The sequence below is a fragment of the Pholcus phalangioides genome, unplaced genomic scaffold (genome assembly GCF_987345545.1).
Source record: "Pholcus phalangioides strain wild (caught in Gottingen) unplaced genomic scaffold, Ppha-v1.0 ptg000007l_1, whole genome shotgun sequence".
Lineage (NCBI taxonomy): Eukaryota > Metazoa > Arthropoda > Arachnida > Araneae > Pholcidae > Pholcus > Pholcus phalangioides.
Genome location: NW_028301600.1, coordinates 23,187,626 through 23,213,574, shown reverse-complemented (window position 1 = coordinate 23,213,574; position 25,949 = coordinate 23,187,626). Strand labels below are relative to the sequence as shown.

General features: G+C 35.9%; 1 protein-coding gene across 1 annotated transcript; it reads left to right on the top strand.

Annotated features, from left to right (window-relative positions):
* The first annotated feature begins 408 nt into the window (after positions 1 to 408).
* On the top strand, positions 409 to 23,418 carry LOC149085076 (uncharacterized). Its single transcript, XM_089232860.1, has 3 exons — positions 409 to 547; positions 16,768 to 17,601; positions 23,049 to 23,418. The coding sequence occupies exons 2-3, from the start codon at positions 16,821 to 16,823 to the stop codon at positions 23,318 to 23,320; spliced, it is 1,053 nt and encodes a 350-aa protein (XP_089088986.1). The 5' UTR covers positions 409 to 547; positions 16,768 to 16,820; the 3' UTR covers positions 23,321 to 23,418.
* The last annotated feature ends 2,531 nt before the right edge of the window (positions 23,419 to 25,949 follow it).

Here is a 25,949-nt window from a genome sequence, read left to right as displayed (position 1 = left end):
AAAAATATTTTACATGATTTTATACCAATATATTTTTTATTATACTTCGACAGAAATATTTTCTCGATAACGCAGTCACATTACATTAGCGATTCCCGTTCAACCTTCAATTAATAAAATGGATAAATTACTAATTTTTTTTAAGTTAAAATAGCGAGTAAAAAAAGAAATGGTTTTGGCTAAGAGATGTGATAGCCTTTGTTGAGTCTTGGTATAATAAAGTAAAAGAAAATTTTGCCGTTTCGATTGTTTTATCCAGTATTGAGGATCTGGACTAGTGACCCATTTGTGAATAACCTGTTGCTGTTCAGACTAGATGGATGATTGTTTTGGCCGAACGAATGAATACTCGTTTCTCCTTACCTCTTTCTTCTCTTTTTTTCCTCTCTCTTCGTTTCTTTTTGAATAATTTCGGAACAACTCTGGCAGCAACAACAACAACATCATGCTTTGCTAGTCAGTTGTCGAGCTGAGCAAACGAGGAAGAGGTCGCTCAATACCAGAACCACTTCTGGCGCAAAATATGAACTTTTGCTCTCTTCAAAAGGTAAAAATATTTCCAAATTTAGTTTCGAACTTATTTTAAATATCATATTTTTTATGCCGTTTGGTCATAATTTTATATGTATATGTTAATTTTTTCCATAGAAAATTACAATTTTAAAAAGAAACTCGGAAAATATTAACCCCCTATGATATTTGAATATACTGTACATAATAAATACATGGTTATTAAAAACCCATTACACCAGTACTGTATACCGATTTCTTTTCCCAATTTTTCGGTATTTTAGAAAGTGCATCTTTTAGCGTCATTTCAGTACAAAATACGGCTATATAAGTAATAAATTTTTTTTACTAGAAAGAGTTGATTCCATGTCGATGTCATTTTTTGCAGACTGCTGAAAATTTTACATGTTCAGGGATTTATAAAATCCCCCCAAATTGACGGGATTGGAAACAAAATTCAAAATAAAACTATTAAACTTTGATAAGCAAGATTTCATCTATTTATAAATAGCATTAAAATCAAGGCGAACTGGACATATAATTAACTATTTTAGCAAATTGAAAAATAATTTATAATTAATTAACTTAATGTGCTGATGTATTGTTTCAATTAAAAATATACTAACGGCGCACCTTTACATCCGTATCGTCTAAAAAATAATTCAATACGCTTTTATGGGGATGAACCCCATAGAGGAATAATAATTGTCAATTTTGAAAGTAATAGAATAATATCGTGAGACAGAGCACAGGTGTTTAATTATAAATTTTATAATAGAAATCGATAAGGTTTTCATTGAAAATTTCAGGTCCTCTTAAAATAAAAATATATTAGCCACAGTGAATAATTAAGATTGAGTTTCCCTCTAGAAAACAAATTCAATTTATGTGAAAAATACAAAATGGGAAGAGTATGCTTTACTCATAAATGGAATTTTTTTTTCCCTATCAGCTTCAAAAAAAATTTTTCACCACAATAAAACGAGCCTGGTATCAATTAAAGTGAGCTATTTTGTGAAATTCACGCCATAAAAGTGACTATACGTATAATAAAGTGGTATATCTTATTATTAAGTTGAAATAAAAAACTCGAGATCGTCTTAAAATTGCGAATTTTAATTCCAGTTAAGACGAGGGAGAAAAAATTCTATTAACAGAGATTTATATATAAAATCGCACAAAATTGAGGGAATCGGAAACAAATTTCAAGGATATATATAAATAATATTATTTTACTTCGAAATAATATTCAAATCTGCTGATTAAGACTTTATTTGTTTATAGATGACATTAAAATAAAGGCAGGTCCGTCTTAACGCGTGGGTCCATCCGGGCCCGGCCCGGGGGCCTCAAGAGAAGAGGGTCCTCAGAAAAACGGGAAGTAGTTGAATTTCGTCAAGAATTGGCCAGGTAGGGCTTCAGAAAAATCACTTTGCCCGACGGCCCATGATACTCTTAATGCCCTGAGTAAAGGCAAACATTATATTTTACCCTGAATTAACCATTTTAGCTAATTAAAAAATCCACTCTAATTAATTAAATTGCTGTGTTGATGTATTGTTTCAGTTAAGAATATGCTTAAAAGTACCCATTTACATCCGTTTTTGCAAAAAAAAAAAATAATATTAAATACGCTTTTATGTGTGTGAACCATAGCGGGTTATATCCACTATTATCGTTGTCTAATAACGGTTTCCTGAACCGTTGGTTTAGAGACAACTTTCAATTGGAAAAAATGTTTCAAATGATGTTCCGCATCATGCCGTTTAAATGAAAAAAATTATTAATAAAAAAGTTGCAAAATTTAAAATTTTATACGGTCCCCCGTCCTCTAACTTCCAATTAGAAAATTGTAGCCCTGTCTCTCCTGAGGCCAACAAAAAAAACTTCAATGTTTCCAAGTGCAATATTCGCTGAGATATTTGAATTCAAAAATCGGAGAAAAAGAGGGAAAGGGCAGCATAAATGAGGGAAAGGAGCGTTACCTGTTAATTTATGCTGTTGTTTCCCCTTTCTACTGAGAATTTTAAATTCGAATATTTCCCCTTTGTGAACTCGAATTTCTCAGTGAATATTGCACTTAGAAACATAGAAATTTTTTGTGGGCTTCAGAAGAGACAGGACAACAATTTTCTAACTGGGAGTTAGAGGACAGGGGAGCCGTATAAAAACTTAAATTTTGTAACTTTTTTGTTAATATATTTTTTTGATTTAAATGGCATTTAAGGTGATGGGCGACTACATTTGAAACATTTTTTTTTCGAATTGAAAGTTGCCTCTGAAACCAACGGTTCAGGTAATAGCCATTAGACAACGATAAGAGTCGAGGACAGCCTGTATAATATAAGACGATATTGCTTTATTATTTTCGTATGTTTAATTTTAATCATCTGGGATAATTTATATGCCTATTTATTATTTACAGTCACATATACTTTGTTGTAAAGAGCGTATGCTGTTTGCGCAGCAAAAGAAAGTATAAAATCATGAAAGTTTATCATGAAAAAATCAGAAGCATACATTAATTCCGAAAAATTCAATATTTTTTTAAGAAATACCGTATTTCCCTGCACTGACCGGAATGCCGTCAAACTTGAGGGACTTGAGATTTTATAATGTTGTGGTCTGGGTCGTTCTCAGCATGCCGAGAAAAGCGAGGTTTAATAAGTCTGCATTCAGCCAATTCAATGAATTTGTATAACAAAGATATTGAAGAATTTTCCAGAATCTGTGATTCGAATTTTCCGGTTCTCTAGCGTGCTAGTCTCCCTCGATGTTTCCCAGCATGTCGGCTAATGCGGAGGAATATGGTGAATTCAAAATTTATTTTAAAATGTAATATAATTTTTTACACTGGAATTGTGTGTATGTGTTTAGAATGATGAATTCGGTTGGTAATTTTGGTTGCGTTTGTACATGTTGATGTCTGTAAAGAAAGTCTACATTACAAGAGTGGGAATAACTTCTATGTTTTGGTTTTTCTACACTTATTTTCTCTTTATTAAATTTTTATGGAAAAATACGTATCAAAGACACGCAAAACTGAAAAATTGATTAAATGACGAGGAGTGTGATATAAATTTTTTAATGTTTATCAAACTTACCAAAATTTCATTTAGGAACCATGCATAAACGCTTGTAAAATCGATAAATGTCGCGAAATTTAAAACATAAAGAGATGATTGGTGATTCTGCATAATAACCTGTGATTGTCCATAGTAACCTGTGATTGTCCATAGTAACCTGTGATTGTCCATAGTAACCTGTGAGTGTCCATAGTAACCTCTGATTCTCTACGGCATAGTTTCCCAAACTTTTTGTTCCCCATCGCCCCCTTCTTCAGAATTTTTTTTCTCTCATCGCCCCCCGACTCAAGTGAACCTATAAGATCCTATGTTATACTCGTAGCTTTTATCGCCCCCCTGAGCCAATCCATCGCCCACCAGGGGGTGATATTGCCCACTTTGGGAAACAGTGGTCTCTATGGTAACCGCTGATTATCCATAATAACAAGAGATTACACATAATTACCGATTTATCACATTTAACACAGCACATGCATTTTTATAAGGCGTTAACGTTCTTTGTTGTAGCAATGCATTTTCAATATTTTGTTTCATTGACTCGAAGTATTTCATAGAGCAAACTGACTTTTGCTTTACGATAGCATTCATTTTGATACTTTTTAGCTTAATAACTTACTACGTATATTCTCAGAGTTAGCTTATTACAATACTCGAAACACATACTCGTGTCTCTTGACATTAAAGAATACGAAATTTGCTGATTTGGAAAGTATTTCAGTACATTGTACTTCAGTATATAATGTACGAGTTTTTGCAGGAGAAATTTCACTATCACGAAAACTGCTTAAATAAAGTTTTAAGAATCATATAATGTGACACTCTGCTGTCAACTATTATTTGCAGCTTATGCATTTTGTAGCCCGGTAAGAAAATATTTTCTGCAGCTCTCTATACATTATCTGTGTGCCTGGGCCCACCACAATGGAGAGGCTTACGGTGCTGTATCCTAAAGGGGGAAATCGGCCTTATTATTGTATATATTTGTTTTGATTTTTCCACAAAAATTTTACAAATACAAATGCAAATATGCAAATACAAAGGCCACATAAAAAATATGGATGCCAAATATAACCAACATACAGCATCCCAATATGAAAGCATATTATCACAAAAGAAAAAACTAATAATTAGTAATATATAATACACTGTCCATAAAAAATAATATGTTTGTCTTATTCTAAGTATGGATAGCTTCTCAATTTATCCCATTATGTTTATCGTACTTCTTTTGAAAAGTGTATTGTGCTAGAATTCACTACCCCGGATGCAAGCTATTACATTTATTATCAATCCTATTGGAGATAAACTCACTGCTACACCACAACCTGGAATCATCCCTTACTAAACGATACTGGTGTCCCCTTGTCGAAGCAGTTGATTGACGGTGTATTAATAACTCATGATCCATCCTATCCAGTTGAAAACTTTGAACACTCCGATCATATCTCCCCGACACCTGCGTTCCTCTAATGTAAACACATTCAATAAATCAAGTCTTTCTTCATAGCTTAAGCCTTGTATGCCAACAAGAGCATGCGTAGCTCTTCTCTGCATAACCCCTCAACCTAGTCTATGTCAGTGTGTAGGTATGGTCTCCAAAACCTTAAGACATACTCCAATTCAGGACGAACTAAGCCTTGGAAAAGCAAAAGAATGACTTTAGGAGAACCGGTTCACTATAAAACTGATTTAGGCCCACTTGAATTAAAATTAAGTTTGATTTTTAATAATTATTTTGACCATTTTGCACTTTAATTCCGATGTTACAGTCCTAGTTGGGGAGCCCCGTAAAAACCTTGGCCCTGGGAAGACTCCATCTTTTTGTATGTGTGTGTGTGTGTGTGTGTGTGTGTGTTAGTAAAGCATGACTCATTTTCTCTCATTTTCATTTTTTTAATATGACATATCTATGAATCGAAAGAATTTTAAGCTAAAACTTTTAAAGCAGTTGAGGTCCAGATAAAATATGACACAAGTAATTTTTTTATCCATTTTTAAAGACCCCCTGATATTTTACGCGACAGCTGCTCTCTCACTTCGTTCCTTCCTGATACCGGCTAAATTGAATAAAAATTTAATAAATTAAGTGGTATATATATTAACCCAGAAATCGTTAGAAAAATCACATTCATATTACTTTCAAGTAATTAAATTAATAATTTCAAAATTATCAAACTCCTGTACTAGAAGTGGCAACGTTCAGCCGTATAACTGGCATGATATCTAAATTCTTATAACATGTGTATAATCCTGCAGCCTGATGATACAAAAAATTTCGTTCAATAACTCCCCAAATGCGAACTTTAAAAAAAAAAATCCAATAATATTTTTTCGAATTTCAGTCATTAGGTTACAATAACTAGATTTTTCAGGCATTGATGCACGCAAAATATGTAAATTATTGAACTTTTAACTTTATGGAATTGTAACAATCTTGTTTGCGGTACCACTGGTGCTGGTAGAAACGTCACGAATTACGGTCACGGTTTGTAAGCCTAAGAATCCAGTCATGCTCATGCATTAGTATCTTTTCTTGGGATAAGCGAGATTTATTTTCTGGTAAGCCCCGTACAAGAGCAGATGTATGCGCTTAATGATGTCAACATAACTAAAATAATCATCTTCATACAGGGAGGGTAAAAAAAAAATAATAATTTATCTTGATTAATTCAGTAGTATCCTTACAAGATCTCAGAATTTAAACACGCACGCGAATAATTGGGAAACCGTCACGGTCTTTAATGAATAAAAACCTACGCAAAGAGGAATTCTCAAAATACACATCAACGCGAGTTTTCTGTTTTCCTAGTATGTTTTTCGGTATTTATAAAGGGTGAAGAAACAAAAACCAACGATGAGACGAGTTAAAAACAAAAGAAAAAAGAACATTCGCGATGTCTAATTTCAGCGGTGACTGATCATTTTGTGATTTTCTTCATCATCAAAACTAATGAAACTTGTGTAACGCGGCGTATAGGTAAAGAGTTTATTTACGTGGATGTTTCACGGAAGTTTTCCCAAAATTATCGACGCGATGTTAAAAAGAGTCCAAAAAATCTCTTCAAAAACTGAAACCGGTTGGAAATTGTTATTAACCTCAGTGAAAAGTCTCTTTCAATAACATAACAGATCTTACTGAATAAAGCATGTAAGGGTGAAGGATAACGGGTTTATTTCTAAGTTTTTCCTTTTTACCTATAGGCATTTATTAAGTGTTGGATATCAACGTTTAAATTGAGGACTCCATAAAAGGGCCCCACACTTTTACCCCCTCCTACGCTATATTGAAAGCTTATTAGACTTGTTTATCTTGTGAGCTTTTCCTGTAGTTTTTCATCAATCTTTTTCTACATGCAAAAATAGTTTAAAGCTTGAAATTGAATACTCATAAATTTTATTATTGAGTCTTATAATTAATGGCTATTACCATTAGTAGTCATAATAGTAATTATTATAATAGTCATAATTAATGGGTATTGCCATTTGCGTTACATAAAACTTCCACATTTCAATATGAGCACCCTTTTTATAACTAGGGCTACATTTAAACGATACGTAATTCCAAAATTAAGTAACTTTTATATTTTAATTGCAAAACATAATTTTAAGATCCCGATAAATAAGGTTAGTAAATGTCATTGATATGATGCACGATCTACAATATTTATGTCGCTTTTTACGTGTTACGCCGAGTTTTTGTAATACAGCGCCATTTTATGTGACTGAAACTTTTTTTTTAGCTATTTGAATTGAAACTATTTTTTTAATTTATAAAAAAAGAAAATCCACCATTAAGTATTTCAGTTCAAACCGCACTTTTTTTTATGTCAATCGGCTGATTTTCTACCGATTTTCAAAATATGTCATGAACTTTTCACCCACCCTGTATCTTTATTAATTATCTAACATCAAACTTGTAACTAAGAGTTTTAATTTAATCAAAATCATGGCATCTTTAATTTTAAACTAAATACTTTTTTTCGTCATCAGAGGAGGAGGAATATCATGAAATAAACCTCAAAACCTCACGGTTTGAAGCCTTCATCTTCTGGTGTTGTTATACTTCATTTCAAAGTTCCACTTTGAAATGACCATAAAAGAAAAACTACTGGACAAAAAATGTTATCAAACTTGGTAATAGTTTACAGGAGGTCATGGGATTCAATTTTCCGCAATAAAAGTTCAAAAACTCACCACCAGCGGGGAATGGCACCGTATGCAATATTGTTAAACGAAATAATACACGAAGACATCGGTTTAAGATGTTTTTAATCGTTTCTAAAACGTGTTACAAAGCTTGTTCAATGTGGCGTCCACTATTTTCTGAAAGCAAGCTAAATCGCATTATTGCGTACTCAACAGCAGCTAGCACATCAGGAGGAATGTTACGGATATGTCGGTGTATCGCATTTTTCAATTTCACCAAATTGTTTATGGTATCACCATAAATAGTGGATTTGAGCCACCAGCCTAAATTTTAAAGCTTAAAAATAATATGACGTGTATAATTGCATAATTCTGATTAGCATTCCTCCTGCCGTAAGCCATGTAGCCATCGTGATTTTGCATAACCCCACAAACAGTTTCGTTTCAGAAACAATTAAAAACATTTTAAACCGATGTCTTTATGTCTTATTTCGTTTAACAATATTGCATACAGCGCCATTCCCCGCTGGTGGTGAGTTTTTGAACTTTTTCCCCCATGACCTCCTGTAAACTATTACCAAGTTTGATAACATTTTGTCCAGTAGTTTTCCTTTTATGGACATTTCAAAGTGGAACTTTAGTTATAAAAAACTCTGTATATACTAAAATATATATATATGCGTACGCCATCTATATACATCATTTTAAGAATTTCATTTTAAAAGAAAAAATTGTAATCACCCCTGGATGATTGAGCATGCTACTACGCTGATCATTCTTAGATGATGAAAGCACGCTGAAGGTTAAAGAATGAGATGTTAGAGTCTGGAAGATTGATTCATTATTTTCTCAAAGAAATTTTTTCACTCGATCTAAGTATTCGTTTCAGACAAAGCAGAGGAAAAAAAATGTTGTCATTTATATCTATTTCGGGAATAGAGTTTATGAAGAGCTCCGGCCGTTGAAAACGACGATTCATACACTCACACGCAATTTTAAAAATTCAACTACATTAAATATTCAGGGTGGGCAAAAAATCCGTAAAAACTTTAAAAATTTATAAAAACCGGAAAAATAACCGAAATAAAAAACGGTTAGCAGGGTTAGCATCGCTAGGTGACGGGAATTTTTTTAAGACAGGAAAAAAACCTAAAAAAAATGCCGATAAGTGGCGCTGACGTACACAAGTCAAAGAAAAAATACGCAAATAACGAACAGAATGCCTCCAAATCGTTTATTACAGCAGTATGTGTTCCAAATGACCACCACCACAGGGAATACATTGCAGTCGAGTCACAAATCCAGCAACGGCAGAGTGCAGCAGGTCCGGATGCATACATGACACCTGTCGGCGGATCGGATCTTTCAGTTCCGACAGATTCGATGGACCAGATCGATACACCCGGGATTTCAAATATCCCCATAACCAGAAGTCTGCCGGTGTCAAATCTGGAGACCGAGGAGATTATGGAAACCTGCAACGCCTGCTAATGATTTTGTCTTCCCCGAACGTCTGTATCAGGAATGCCTTGACCGGAGTAGCAGTGTGACTAGACTAGTTGCTCCATCTTGCATAAACGTGACGGTAGAAAGCGTATCTCTTTTACTCAAACATGGCACGACCTTCTCGCGCAGAAGCGTTAAATTACGCTGTGCATTCACCGTAGCTGTTTTCCACCCATTTACTGGGCACTGCGTTTCAAAGGAGGGTCCTATGATGAGCGAACCTGTGAACCCACACCACACTGTCACTTTTGGAGAATACAGTGGTTTCTGCGTGTATTCACGTGGATTAGACGTCGCCCAGATGCAACAGTTATGAATATTAACGTCACCATGAAGAGAAAAATGAGCTTCATCTGCCCACAAGATGTTGAAGACCCAGGTGGGATTCTGTTCGATTTTGGAGAAAGCCCAACTCACAAATGCTTCCCTATGTACTGTATCCGCTGGTAAAAGTTCATGGCACGACTGCAATCTGTATGGGTACAGATCAAGGATTCCATGAAGAATATTGCGTGTCGAGGATGGTGGTAAGCCCAAGCATCTGGCAGCTTCACGAGCACTGCTGGTCCCTGCAGCTGATTTGGACGCTAACGCTTCCATTTCGGCTGCAACACGCGGCGAACGTGCCTTCCTTCAACATGGTCGTCCGGCTCTTACACGATCGTCCAGCGTTCCAGTTTCCTCAAACCGCTAAACAAGCTTTATGAAGCCTGTCGCTGTTATAAAGGCCTCTTTCCAGTCCTCACATTCTTCTCAACTCGGAATTTACGGAAGGCAATGGTCGCTGATTCCTGGTTCACGCAAAACAACTTCACCAACAAAGCTTTATCCTTCGCACTCAGCATCCTTGTTTACATACACGGGTTACAACGGTGAACTGGTTGTGGAGTGTGAGCGAAATTTCTTATAACCCTCTCATTTACATATTTTCACCGAAGTCGCTCGTACCAGTGCCATCTATCAGCTGTTTTAGGGTTTTTCCCTATCTTAAAAAAATTCCCGTGACCTAGCGATGCTGACCCTGCAAACCGTTTTTTATTTCGGTTATTTTTCCGGTTTTTATGAATTTTTAAAGTTCTACGGGGGGGGGGGGACGTTTTGCCCACCCTGTATAATGCCCTGTCTTTGCAGCCATCATAAATATTTGTTACGAAATCATTGCTTTTTTATATAACCGAATGATAATACAGGAGGATAAGATGCCTAATTCATACCCACAGAAAAGCACGAAAGGAGCGTGTATTATTAGGTACGAAGTGTTTACTATTTTTATATGTATTTAATATAATTCATAGTTTTGTTATTCCGATGGTCTCAATAGTGTCTGTTTTGAATGACTCGTCAGTTACAAATACTGTACACATACAAAAACAAAGGCTAGAACAGGCATAAAACTAAAGTTATCAGATTTTCAACTCACAAAGTACGGAAAAACTCCTAGCTGACTATATTAGTTTGGAAGGAAAGACAGATGCTATATAGCTAATCTCGCGAAAATTGACGTCTATAAATAGGTTAAATTAAAGCTCCTTAAAATATCTTGGTAGGTACCTATTTATTTAATTAACCAGTCAGTACCGTTATCAAAGCAAAATCGCAATAAAGTCACCGATTAGGTACCTGAAATGGAAATTTTATGGGCGTATGAATATCCTTGCAGTAATTAATATCAAAGTCTATGCTTCTTTACCTTTGGGTCGCGCAATGTTATAAATTATTTTCAATAGACATCTTTTTCCTCATTTGAAATCGATTGATGAGTGTGATATTTCAAAAATACGGACATTTTAGCTATTATGTAAACATACGGTACGAACATGGACTGATTTTTTAATATACAGACGTATGGTAACCCAACATAAAGCCCTAGTAAAGTAGCTAAAAATTTAGAAATGCCCGCATTGAAAATTGTTATTCACTAGATACCGCGTACTCTGTATTTTACAAATAAATAATATGAGTTAAGTAGCTCGGGTTCTTGGTAGATTTGTGTGGTAGACCCAGATTTGAATAGCACTTTTCAAGACTGTCTCGTAATATGATTAAACCAGGTCGAGCGTGAGCAATTTTTACGGGGGGAAAACGAGCGTGTGCATTACAGGAAAAGAAATGGCTATTGATGCATGTATTTCAGGTCATTAATTTGTTATTTAATTTATAAGTGAAACTTATATCTTTAAAAATATATTAATACTAACTGAACCTTCTATGCTTAATTAAACCGTATTAAGTATATGTATAAACACGTATGCGTTCACCGGAATGAAATATAAGTGTGTTTTTGGAGCATTCTATTTTTATTTTCCGTAATTACTGCATCTATGAGTAGAAGTCATATTCAACACTGTGAATCGTGTCCAAGAAAACAGACTTTTTTAATATGTGTGTTCAGTTTCATTTCTTACTGTATTTACGTATTACCATGTAAAACAGTCATTATTTCACGACTTCTTTAATCAACAGTTATGAATTTCCGCTACATATCTGAATATTTTCTACAGCATTTAACCACTATTTCCACCTATTAATAAGTAAGTTAATTACTAGAACTGACCCGATTAGTCGGGTCGGTTAACCGCTAATCGCGGTTAAAAATTTTAGTCAAGTTAATCGACTCGATCAATCCGATCAAAATTCGATTAAAATTTTTATTAACAGTTTATAATTTTACTTGATTTATTTGCCAAAACCGATTAAATGTCTCTTAAATTATGTTCCTATTACATAACATTTCAGATAAGTGACCGTATTTAAAAATATTTGAATCAATATTTTGATCAAATTTTCGTCATGAGGAAACACAAGTAGATTCAACGGAAACTAGTGATTGTTCCTAAAATTACTGATTTTAAAAAAAACACGATAAAAGATCCAAGTTAAGAAATTCTTGGATTTCACAAGCATGTTCAGCATATCGTCCCCCTCATTCCAAACACATGAATGTGCAAATTTTCACTTTTGAGTTTATCAGCTGGTTGGATCACTTACTTTGCTAAAAGTTTTGCCAGAAACGCGCAAATGTGTGTGCCTCCCCCTACTGAAACACATTTTACAAAAAATTTTAAGATAACAACTTCTATAGAGTATCATGGATAGGGTAAACATTCCAAAGTCGTGTTTTACAAGTTCTAGAGATTTGCACATTCATGTTTCTGGCAAAGGAAGACGATATTGAATAGCTTCAAGCGGGCGGCCTCTATTTGTTAATCTACTCATATTTCTATATTTATTTACACCCATTCAGTGGGTAGATGCGTGAAATGAATGGAATATGTTTTTATAGCATCAATTAATATTACATGGTTACGAACACACTACGTTTGCTATGAATGAATAGCATTTAAAAATATTCGATTAAAATTCGATTAATCGATTAATTTTTTTGATTAATCGATTAAAGTTTTTTTTTTTAATTAACCAGTTAAAAATTTTAATCGATTTCCAGCCCTATTAATCACCAATTTCAATATTTTAAAGTTTTAATTTTTCTTTTTATCCTCACGAGATAAATATTGTATTTTGAATAATTTCAGTATTTTTTAAGTATCAAAAAAAATCTTAATATATATATTTTTTTCTCGAAATTCCAGTGAAGTTGATTTTCTGTGTGTATGTTCTCTATACAAATCTACAACTTCGGACAGATCGTCGAAAAATTTTTCATATATACCAAACAGGACCCGACTACTACCCCCCCTGCTTCAAAAATTCATCAGAGCTGGGCAAATACCCGAAATGGGCAAAAAACTGTTTGGCAAATATGGTTTCTGAGCCTCAACAATCACGTCCGGAATGTTTACTTTGGTTACCGTGGTTCCCTAGCAATGCGTTTCAGTCATGCATATGCCTTTACAATGGTTTGCCCCTTCTTACAAACAAATACAACGCCACAACAGGCAAATTGCCCAACGAGGTGGCTGACTTAAGAACATCATGGATCCCCGAGCCATTTTTTGGAGGCCCTACCTACTACTACTACACCACACGTGCACCCCCCCCCCCCACAGTTTTGCCGAGATCGCCGCGACTCTCTTAACAAAGGTCGGTGACGCCGCTAGGAGCCGCGACTCACACTTTGAGAAACACTGGGCTAGAACGATTAAGTGTCAAGTCAATACATAAAGATGGCGTAAAAAGTGACAAAAACTGAGAATTTCAACTATCAATATCTCGACGAAGTCTCATACAAAGTCACAAATACAAAGGCCACACCAGGCAAAATCTGAACGAGTTGGCTGAAAACGTGGTGGACGATGTCTTGAACAGGGCACTCATCAGCATATTCACGTCTCCCACATCCTGTAGCAGGGCTTCTAGGCTGGGATCTTTCGCGGGCTCCCAGACCAGACTTTTCACGGGCCCCCCCCTCTATTGTGAATTTATTATGTGTAACAACAGAAAATGATGAATCGTCCCGTCCTCTTAACTGGATCCCTGACAGCCTCGCCTTCAGGGGGGGGGGGGCATATTAGTATATTCTTTACATTAAAAAGAAAATTTTTGTACTTTGTTTAACGAAAAATTACGTCTACGATGAAACTGTTGTCTATTTCATCCACGCGAATGACATGTCAACTTATGTATTTTACTTTATTTATCGTGTAGCCTATTCTTCGCACTTAATGGCCATGCGCCTGCAGTTACTTCAACGTGCCTTTTCTTCTATTCTTGCGCGTGGCAAACAAAACAAATTTTGGCTTTTCTTGAAGATGGCAAGAAAAATAAATAAATAACAAAACAATAAAAGAACGGGTCAATTTTTCAAGGAAACAATGAGATTTTTCGCTTGCGTGATGACGAATAGTTGATACCTGAATTTCTCATTCCTTTTCTCTCTCTTTTTGATGAGATTTGTCAAAAAAAAAAAAAAAATTTCTCGCGAGAAAAGCCATCTTTCTTGCAATAATGCTGCACGGCTGGGCTTTTAAGAATGTTCTCCCCATTGTTAAAGCAGTTCTTTATAAATCATGAATCACGTACTCGAAACCCGTGAAGTAACAAGACATAGAATAATGCTGGCGTCGTTGATAGTGCCATACCCTAGAAAAAAAAGGTCATACTATATTAGTCACTCTAGTACAATTCAGTTCCGATTGTTGAAGTCTGTTTGAAAAAATGGACACTGTGTACAGTTTGAAGCGTCACGGAAGGTTTACAGACGTAATTGGGGTGAATCGAAAAACAATGAACCTCAGGTATTGAAGTGTTAAAGATCACTTAACCATCGCTTTTTTTGGTTCACACATAGCTTTTTGTCTGTCTTGTATGTGTGTGTGTGTTTTCCTTAACTTCTACTAAAAAGTGAGCTATTGAATAGTGAGTCATTTCACTGAACTTTGAAATTTACGATAACATACAAATTCTTTGGTATTTTAAATTTTATTTTAACCCTCTTTGGTTCACATCACATAAAAACGCATTGAACCTTTCTTTTTTACAAAAACGGATGTAAATGGGTACCGTTATCATTTTTAATTGAAACAATTAGACTGGTCCGATTAATCGTTTAATCGGATCGGTTAATCGATCAAGTGTTAATCGCAGTTGAAAATTTTAGTTGAGGTAATGGAATCGATAAATCAGATTTAAATTCGACCAAAATTTTTATTAAAAGTTTGTGAATTAACTTGATTTGTTTGAAAAAACCGATTAGATACATAGATTGACTTACATAAATTATATTCCTATACTTAATATTTTGGTTAAGTGACCGTAGTTGAAAATATTTGGATCAATATTTTGATCAAACTTTTCGACAAGTGGATCCAACGAAAACTGATGATCTCAGTTTCATATTAAGTTCGATGGGAGTTTCAGAAAAAAAAGATAGGACCAAAATTTATTGTCTCCACTATGAACGGTAGTTTTTCGAATTCTCTGAAGCATCAGTTTCTCTCCTCGCAAGTACCATTTGGGAGGAGTTTCTAAGAAGACAAGCAACAGAGTATGATCAAAAATGGCTACGTTAAGAATTATCTAAAATCAGTGAAAAACATAAAATAATCGATTTTTAAAAAAAAAAAGACGAGTTCCAAATGAAGAAATTACAGGTTCAGACAAAATTATGATCAACATATTAAATTGTTTCAAGCGGGCAGCCTTAATTTCTAATTATTTTTATATTTGTTTGCATCTGCCAAATAGGTGTGTGAAATGAATAAAATATATTTTTATAGCATCAATTATTTTATTATATAATTACAATAAATATTCGATTAAAATTCAATTAATCAGTCGATTAATCGATTAAAATTTTTTGATTAATCAGTTAAAAATTTTAATCGATTAAAAATTTTTGATTAATCAGTTAAAAATTTTAATCGATTCCCAGTCCTAGAAACAATACATGAACAGAGCAATTCAATTAATCAGAGTGGATTTTTTAATTAGCTAAAATGGTTAATTAAAGATAAAATATACAGTTTGTGTTGATTTTAATGTTATCTATAAACAGATAAAATGTTGCTTAGCAAAGTTGAATAGTTTTTACCTTGAATTTTGTTTCCAATCTCCTTGATTTGGAGCGGTTTTGTAAATCTCTGAAAACGTAAAATTTCAGTAGATCTTAAAAAATGACACCGACAATGAATCAACTCTTTCTAGATAAAAAGGTGTTTTTATGTAACCGTATTTTGGACTAAAAAAAATGACACACTAGAAAATTTACTTTCTAAAAGTACCAAAAAAATTGAGAAAAGAAATTGGTATAAGGTTTTTTTTGTTTTTTTTATACACTGGACCATAAAGAGTTAAACTTCAAGTTGTATTTAAACTACATACTTCTTAAATACCAACAAATGAATGTGATTTTATTGTGATTCAAGTTTTGACATAAAACCAAAGGGTGAATTTATTTCATTTTATATAAATGCCCAAGTAAAATGAATTTTATCAAACTTTAGATGTTTTGTTGCAAACCGTGCTCTCGACTTTTTACGCGAAATTTTCTCTAAGCAGGTGTTCATACACGCGTTTCATGCAATTTGGATGAGCCAGATGAAAAATAAAACTGTTTTGCTAATCTATGATAAGGCTGACAGAGCGCAATTTTTGTTGGATCATCGTCATATACAGCAATTATTTTGAAATTTACATATCTACTCGTTTTTCGTTTGGCTCTAGTAGAAGTATTCTTGTCTTCTGAAGAGATGAATCCTTGAAGTTTAAAAAAAAAAATGTTATATTACTCATATTTTTATCACGAACTCAGAAAGTATGGATTTTGCTTATTTTTATGTAATTACGTGTTCGTAAAATTCACAAATGATTTTGTAGATACGCATTTAATAAAAGTTACTTACTTATATCGTCATCCCTGTCAACAGTACGACGCACGTTTTATTCGCTTGTAGTGAAATGTCTTAGAAATTTGTGTGAGCATGCAATGAGTCATCTTAATTCAACAATAGAATTTTATCATTTTTTAATTATATGGAAGAATTATTTAAGAAATCCAAAATTTGTCACTTGTTTGATATGTTTTTGAATAAACAAAAGCATTTTGTTTTACTCTTTTCAGCTAAAAACTCTCCACTAAACTGCAATCCTGGCTGTTGATCTGCGATATGCGAAATGATTTGGTTAACGATATTTGCTACAGTAATCGCAGCGGTGCGGTTTCTGTTCATAATTATTGGTCTTTGGTGGACAATCCAGTTTTTGTGTGACCGTTTCCATCAGACTTGCTGTTCTGGGGAAAGAAGAAGAAAGATTTTCCTGTTCGCAAATATCATTTATCTTCTTGGCTTACTTCCTCATGCCCTGTTACTTTTTCCTACATTCTCTACAGAATCATCACCTATATATGTGAAATCGGAATGCGTGTTTGCCATAGGTACTCGAGGATCAACAATATGTTGGGTGCAAAGGCTGTGCATTGCGATAGCTTTAGAAGCTCAAATACTGTTGTGTCTGAATCATGCATTACAACCTCTACTGACAAAATTGCAGAAAATAGAGGTCTGGAACTTCCAAAAAAAATTCTCGATTGTCCTCGCAGCATCAGTATGTACAGTAGTCTTGCTCTGGCAGGGCTTTTATCTGATGCCGAACGAAAACTATCTTCGGTGGAAGCATTTTGACGTACAGAAAACCCCCAGTCATTTTCGCACCGAATGCCATTATGATATAATCATGCAGCCTTCGTTATCAGTAGTCACACCCAAGCAAAAGATTCAGGTTCAGCTACTGCTTTGTGAAGAACATATGACTATAAGTCAAGCAGAAAACTACTTATTTTGCAGCTTTATTTGTGGCCTTCCTGCCGTAGTGTTCATATTAGCAATGAGACGACTACACAAGGATGTTGATCCAATTGACGATGAAGATCGAATTCTGTTATGGACACCACAAAGTGAGTGACTAATTTTCATTTTCTTACTAGTAATTTACGGGAGAAGGAAGTGTGGATTACGAAGCTAAAACACCTAATTTTAAAACGAAGTAATCCATCCATATTGGGACTCTGTTGATGGTCAGCGTAAATCCGTATTAAATGCACCGTATATAGTTTTAGAAATTTCCAACCGTTCCTTTTGCAGAACACAGTTCATAATAACACAAGGAAAGTTGGAAACTAGACGTAGTATGTCAAAGTGATTCAATAATATCAAGTTAGGTTATGTTTACCAAAATTTTCTCTGTTACCACTCATATGCGACCGTCGTGAGACAGTTTAGTTTTATCCTACTATTGGGTATTTTGCCCTTGCGTGTAGAGTGAGACTTCAGCTTGGTGCTGCCATTGTGTAGCACTAAGCCCTGCGGTTGAAGGCTACAGATCTGTATCTGTAGCATGAACCACACGACGGGCGTTAACAGGGGGAGGCCGAATCAGACCTCATTGTCACTCGACTCAGGGATTATTCCCGTTTTGCCCTACTGTATCATACTTCGCAGGAACTGCAGCGTCTGATTTACGAAATAATCCTGTATACCTTAGGGGATGGATCAGGGGTGCATCACTGAGATTACTATTGATATGCAGTATCGTCTTAACGGCCGTGTCGCGAATCAAACGAAATACCAAAATTATTTAAGATTTTCACTAATTTCGAAATTTTTTTCTTCCATTAAAAATTCCGAAATTATTTTTCGGAATCTCGTCTCCCATTAATTCTGAAACTAAAGAATTTTTCTCCAATTAATACTGAAATTATTTCATTCATTAACCATGAATTTTCACCATTTCTGAAATTATTTTTTCACTAATTCCGAAATTATTTTTCATCAATTCCGAAATTATTTTTCATCAATTCCGAAATTATTTTTCATCAATTCCGAAATTATTTTTCATCAATTCCGAATTTCATCTATTTTCTGTATGTATATTTTTCAGCATTGCTGTATATAGTAGAGTCTCGATAATCCGCGGTAAAGAGAACCGAGATCGCCTCGGATTAATGAAAACTCGGATAATCCGAAAAGCAGACCCGTCATTTAGGGTGGCGGGGGGGGGGACGTTGGCTTTTAAAAGTACACTAAAAATGGTATATATATATATATATATATACAAATATATATATACATACATTGAGTACATGTACTTTGCCCCCCTCCTGAAAAATGTTTGCCCCCCCCCCCCACTGGAAAAAGTTGAAATGACGGTCCTGCGCCGAAAAGTAATGGAAAACGAATTTTTAAGTGGAGGGGGGTGTTGGTTACTTTTACCTGTTTCGCCATTAATTCAAAAACAAATGCAAACACAAAACCCACAGCAGGCACATTGTCCAACGAGGTGGCTGAAAAAAGATGACAATAAGAAATATGGATGTCAAATATTACCGGGTGTTTCACGAAGGACCCCTAACTTTGAAAATAAATAACTCGGAAACGTAATAGATAGAAGCATGAAACCACAGTGGTATGTTTATTTAAAAAACCGAGATAGAAGCATGAAACCACAGTGGTATGTTTATTTAAAAAACCGTAAGAATCTGATACTGAAACCGCGACATGTTAGTTACAAATTGTGCCGATAGATGGCGCTGCAGACGGCATTACCATAGGTAGGTTGTACATAAGGGGTAATGCAAGCAGCCCTGTTGCATTCACATCAAAAGCGACTCAAAATGTTCACCTTTCAAACAACACACATGTCGCAAACGAAGAATGAAATTGTCAGTGACTCTCTGTAGTGGAAATCGACACGCAAGCTTGACAAATAGCCTCCTCTAGCTCGCCGAGTGTTAAAGGATTGTTGCGATAAACAATGTCTTTCAGTGTGCCCCATAGAAAGTAGTCGCACGGGGTGAGGTCGGGTGAATACGGAGGCCAGTCCATGCCTTTTCCCTTAACTGTCGAATAGTTCAACGCAATAACTCTATCATCGAAGTATTCGTCCAGAAAGTCAAAAACGGCTTGTGTACGGTGTGGGCGAGCCCCAACTTGCATGAACCACGCCTTCATCGAAAAATGTACGCGTGAGCGGCCATGTTTATTTACGTAACGCGAACTGAACGAGTGGTTTCTAGTCCTCATAGTTAACGCTTCGCGTAGCGATGACGATAACGAAGATTGATAGTAACGCTGTGAGAAAAATCAACCTTTAACGATGGTGACGTAAATCTATCCCACAATGCACCGCAAACCCCAAACACGTTTGAAACGCGGGTATAACGACATGAGCGTAATAGACCTCCAGGACGAACTAAGCCTCGGAGAAGCGGTAGAATTAACTTTAGGAGAGCACGAAGAGACCTTTCTAAGAATGAAACCGAGCACTCTATTCGCTTCTTCGACCAATGCTGAGCAATTTTCAGAAAAATCTAAGCCGCTCGTCAATGAAAATTTCCAAATCAGTGACCTGTTTACTTTGCCTAATCATCTTTTTTAAGCGCCCTTCTTTTTTCAGTAAATGATGACAAGTCACCTATTCCACTTTTAGAAATGCCGCCCTGAAGGCCCCCTTTCTTTTCAAGATAAGTATAACGCACCTCTTCAGTGAATCAGAGGGAGTGCGACTAACAAAAACGCACTTTTTACGAACAAACTTAATAAAATGGAAAGATCTTAATGGTTACATTTTATAAAGGTTCCTTCCACTCAACGTCTGTTGTTTTTGCCCATACATAGCGTAACATGCATCATACTTTTCGGAGATATTTTCTATTTTTTGAATATACTTATAGACTACTTCCTATAAAGAAACGATTACTATACTATATAGCGTTTCTTATTAAGACGATTCAATTTTGGGTAGCTCTATTCATGCGAAGGGTATGACGTCATGCTAAACAGAGGATAGTTTTGCCCTAAATTTTTCCCACCGATGTACCACACCAACTGATTCCAACCGGTCTTAGGAAACTATCACTAACCATTCTCTCAAAAGGTCAAAGTTGGTGTTCTTCAAATACAAGGAACCATTCTTCCATTATCAGCTTTAACGGAAGAAAAGTTACAGAGAAAACTAACGACACTAGAATGAGATGAACACACGATGATTACTAGAAGAACACTCGTTCCTCACAGAAACATGTTCATTAAGATCCTCGAACTAGTGAGAACTAAATCCAAAATAGCAGTACCTCTAGTGGCTTCTGATAACTGCAGATAAAAATAAATTATCGAGCACAAAAACTTGAGAAAGCCTTTCTCTAGCCGATAGGTTCTCCCAATCGATACCGGGTTAAATTGAAATCCCCTAATATGACAACCTTCTTATGATTACACATGTAGGAAATGTCCTCATGAAATTTGAAGATGTATAGTTCGGATACTTATTCGGTGGATTAGAACAAACTCCTACCATAAGCTTGGCACTTTTTGTTTTCTAGCTCAATTCATGTAGCTTCAATATCACAACTATGTATGTTATACTCTCGAGCCTGCAAACATGATTGTTTGCAGACATTGTCGAATCTCGATTTCACGTAAATCAAGACTCGACCCACTTCCTTGCCAGATCTATTTTTGAAAAAAAGTATCGTATTCAGAGATGTGTAAGATGAGGATGAATCCTCATCGTTTGCCGAAGATTTTTTAATGGCTACAAGGTCTAGGCCCTCCAGAGTCATCACGCTTTCTAAAAAATCTATACACAAGTGCCTAGACTCCTGTCCTCTTTATAAATGAGATTTATTTATTTATACAATATTGGTGACCCTCGGACCTATACAAGAAGATGCAATTGAAAATGACAAAGATATTGTTTGATTTTGGACAAAAACTAGTGCTAGTGGGGGATTCGACAATAGAGCTTGGGAGTTTGTTCCATTCACCAATGGTATGAGGAAAGAAGCTGTATTTAAAGCAGTCAAAAGTGGAAGCAAAAATTGGTTTTATTTTAAGGGAATGGGCGAGTCTTCGAGAGATGTAGGATGGTTTGGCTAAGATACCAGAAGTATCTATGTTGGAAATATGGAAAATTTTATATTACAATGTTAATCGAGAAATGAGACGAAGAGTAGAGAGAGGGAGGAGATGAAGTTCGTTTTTGAGTTCAGACACGGAAACGAAAGATGACCGGCAGTCGTGAGCAAATCGGATGAATTTATTTTGTATTGATTCGAGTTTGTCTATATTACTGGAGGTGTAGGGTTCCCAGACTTACAGGAGCTTGAGAGCCTGAGAAGGCCCAATATGAGAATGTTATTTTATACAAATACAAATACAGGCAAAATGCCAACGAGGTGGCTTCTTTTTGTAAGATAAATTTACTGTAGATGCAGAGGCTGATTTAAAACGGCGGGCGCACCGGGCACCCCGACTTCTAAAGGGCCCCGAAAAACCCAAACTTCACACTTCTTTCCAATTTAAGGGGCCCATTATTTTCTTTTGCGCCCGGGGCCTCGACCGTCTTTAATCCGGCACTGTATAGATTGGCCTAGGAAAAATTCTGACCCGAAAGGTCGCCGAAGAGCCAAGACCCCTTCAGACCCCCCCCCCCCCCCCCAAGACAAATAACTCGTATTTTGTAAGAAAAATGTGACAAAATGAGATAACTCGTTGTTGGCGAAAAACAGAATCGTTAATGATGAATTTCTTTGTGGATGCCTAAATTTTTACCCAACATCCAAATGAATAAGGTTAGATGTCAAAGGGCCCCAAACAGTGCCGTCCGTCTTAACGCATGGGCCCACCCTAACACGGTCCGGGGGGCCTCAAGGTAAGAGGGGCTTCACAAAAAATGAGATATAGTTGAGATTTTCGAGGAGCATACGTATTAATTTGCCTGGTAGGGCCTCAAAAATCACTTAGGCCCCATGGTGTTCTTAGGGCGGCCTTGGCCCCAAAATCCTTTTGACAGTTCAGCTCATATGCATACCGGTGCATTATATTTGCTATCTGATACATGTGTCAGGCATTAAGAACAATCCCTAAACCATCAAGGGAACGTGTTTCTTCAGATTTTTTTTAGTGCATGGTTGTGTGCAAAAAGGAAATAAACATATAATGAGTAATGTAATATGTTTGTTGTGCTGGTTATAAATTATCAGGAATTTTAATTTACCTATTCATGTTGCAATGGTTAGCTCATGATAGGAAATGGTGGCAATATCAGACTGTTACGGGAAACAGAGAATTGTGATTTAAAGGGCATTCAAGACCAACGCCCGCATTACGAAGTGGTGTGATTTCGCATGAGCGATCTCACGTGAAGTGCTTTTACAAGTATTCTAAACAAATTGCAAAAAGCTAAACCCTTTCTCAATGTTTACCATGCCGAAATCCACGGGTGTGGGTGTGAGTTCAATGGCATTACAAATAATCATGCTTTTTGTTACACTTCGAGTAAAAAAAACAGAGCATATGCAATAATATAAGTTAAATTGATATCATTTTTTTTTTTTTATTGCAGGAAAGTATCAATGTCATTGCCTAAAAGAGGATCCCATGCAAGACACGGCGTCCAATATGATGTCTCTAGTCATAAGTCTTTGGATTCTGCTACTCCGACCATTGGTTGTGGCTTTTAGCGTTTTCTTCATTGGGAATTTCGTCGACTATGGTTCGCACATACTACTAACGCTTTGCGTTATTCTTCCCATAACTTTTATTCGTCCACAAAATAGTGAAATGATGAGATCTGAACTTTTGTTAAAGAGTGATCTAAAATTTATCAACAAATAAACTAACAAATTACATCAGAAATAATATGAATATGTATTTGTGACACTGTGAAACGGGCGAGATAATTGAGTTGTGTTGTAATAAAATTCATTTATCACAAAATAATTTGAACTTGAAATAATTTACGAGGTTCTTTTTATGATTTATTCACTATGAAACTTCTTTAATCTACTCACGGCAGTCTAAAGCCATTAAGAGCCGTTAAAATGATCATGGGGGCCCCTCGGGCTAAATAATTTTTCTGAGGCCCCTGCCTGGATAGAAATGATTGCCTACCAATTTACATTTATACTCTCGAAAATTTTAACCTGATCTCATTTTCATGAAGGTTCATGAAGCTCCCCCTCTGCATTTCAGCCCCCGGGCCGTGCCCGGGTGAGCCCATGCATCACGACGATGCGTTAACTGGTGGAAATTTTGCCCCACTAGCCTTTCTATATGCCCCACCAGTGAAGATAAAAAATGTGCCACTGTTGGGCCAAAGTCTCTTCTGCAGTAGCTTCAGTTTCAAATGCTCTAAGTTATTTCTTGGAAATCATTGAAAAGAAGCAGGATAGGGAACAGCATATTGATAATACTGACGTTACACTTTCGTTCAAAAATGGCAGATGAGTCAGCGTAGTATTTCAAGGAGCTCTATAGCGAATGCTTCAAACCTCGAAAAGGTTTCATATTATTATTTATCCTCAATCTTTTTGAGTGTATCGCAACTAAATTAATCAATGATTAAATCATTTAATGTTTTCTTGAACTGCCCAACTGGGCACAAATTTAATGATTCTTTTAATTTATAGGAGTGTCCTAAAAATATATCGAGAAAAATAGTGGCTGCTTTTAACTCTCTTTTCTTTACCCATGCTGACGGGTATCTAGCTTCGAGGGTACAGAGATTCGACAAATAATGGAAATTGGTTTTTTTTTCATCAGAGTATCACACAACGATAATATGTATTTAAATACGCAAGTGCTGAAAAAAATTAATGTTAAATTCGTAAAAATTTGACATTTTGACCCGATATTCGCAGTTTTACGAACACATTAGAGTAGGCGTACGCAGGATTGGTTTTCGGAGGAGGAGGGGGGCCACAAGTAATCTCTTTCAAAGAATTTGAGAGAGTTTCTAACCTTCAGAAAGCAAAGTAATATTAAACTAACAAAAATTGGTTAAGGGGCCATTCAAGTATTATGCAGCAGATTTTTAGCTATTTTTTTTATTTACGCCCCCCCCCCTTCTGGTCAGCAAAATTTCGTCAGCTCTGCTCCCACCTCCTAACGCATATTGGGATCAAAGACGTGCGTATGGGGGAGAGCGGTACGAGTAGAGTGGGGTTTTAGCTTTTTTAGAAGATTCAGGAGACCAGCTTTACAAACAGAGATGGAACTGCAGTTGTGAAGAAAATCAGAAAAAAAGTATTGGGGGAATGGGATCGAAGGAGAAAATAGAAGAGAAGGCCAGATTAGGGGTCATTCAAGTATTACGTCAGCATCGAGGGGGCGGGGGGGAGAGGAAGTTTCGGATTTGCTGACTTTTGATGACAAGGGGGGGGGGGAGGGGGGTTTGAAGGTTTCTTACGTCATCAACCACCCTTTTTAAACATATGAAATATTCTAAGCTGCTGACGAAATTTTGCTGACAAGGAGGGGGGGAGGGGGTCAGTGTTTGGTTGACTTTTGCTGACAAGGGTGGGAAGAGGGGGTCAAAAATGGCTAAAAATCTGCTTACGTAATACTTGAATGGCCCCTTATATAAAGTCGGAGGCATTATCAAGGGGAGAAGTTAGTTCCGAGTTGGAAGTTTTAAGTGCAGAGGTGCGGCTGATTTGGGGCGGAGGAAATTCCAGAATTTTGAGGGATTTGTTTTAAGATAGGTATATATGGGCATTATAATGGACATATATATGGGCATTATAGTGGGCATATATATGGGCATAAGATAGGCTATATTAAGATAGGTATATAGTTGAATAGGTAACTGGATTTATGGTGAGAAAAATTAGGTCTTTTTTTGAGGTTACGAGTGGAGACCGAGATTTTGTTTCTGAGAGTAGGAGAGTCGTGGAATTTGAGTTTATAGACATCACGCCGAATTCTTCTTTTCAGATGGATAATGTCCAGTGGCGGATCATGATTTTGGGAGGCCCCAGGCGCAACCTAATCTGGAGGCCCCCCTATCAGGGGCGTCACCCCCCCCCCGAGAGCAGAAAAATTAAATGGAAAAAAAAAATATTTTCTACGTTTTTGACTGAATAACAAACCAAGAAAATAAATTTGCTTAAAAAAAGGGGAAAATTCAGAATTTTTTCCAAAAAAAATCAGAACCGTCCTCAAAAATTGAACACATTGTCACAACCACCGCCCCCACCCACAAATTTGCGTTTATCCACCACTGCACCCTTTTGGCCCTAATAAGAACGAGATGGTTCACTAAAATGAACAATATTATGAAAATCATAACTTTTTTTTTATTTTTGCATCACCAAAACCATAAACACAAAAATAAGATAAGGAAATATAATGATATTCTCTGGTACTAGATGAAAAATAATCACACTCCCATTAAAAAAAAAAAAAATCACAGTAAAATTCTGCATCATATTTTTAGTAATCTAAGATGTCCGTCCTGGTGCCT

Bases quoted from the DNA above. Each gene is read 5' to 3' on its own strand.
- LOC149085076 (XM_089232860.1), top strand. From the start codon at position 16,821: ATGATTTGGTTAACGATATTTGCTACAGTAATCGCAGCGGTGCGGTTT. The intron at 17,602-23,048 runs GTGAGTGACTAA...TTTTTATTGCAG, and splicing joins TCTGTTATGGACACCACAAA to GAAAGTATCAATGTCATTGC.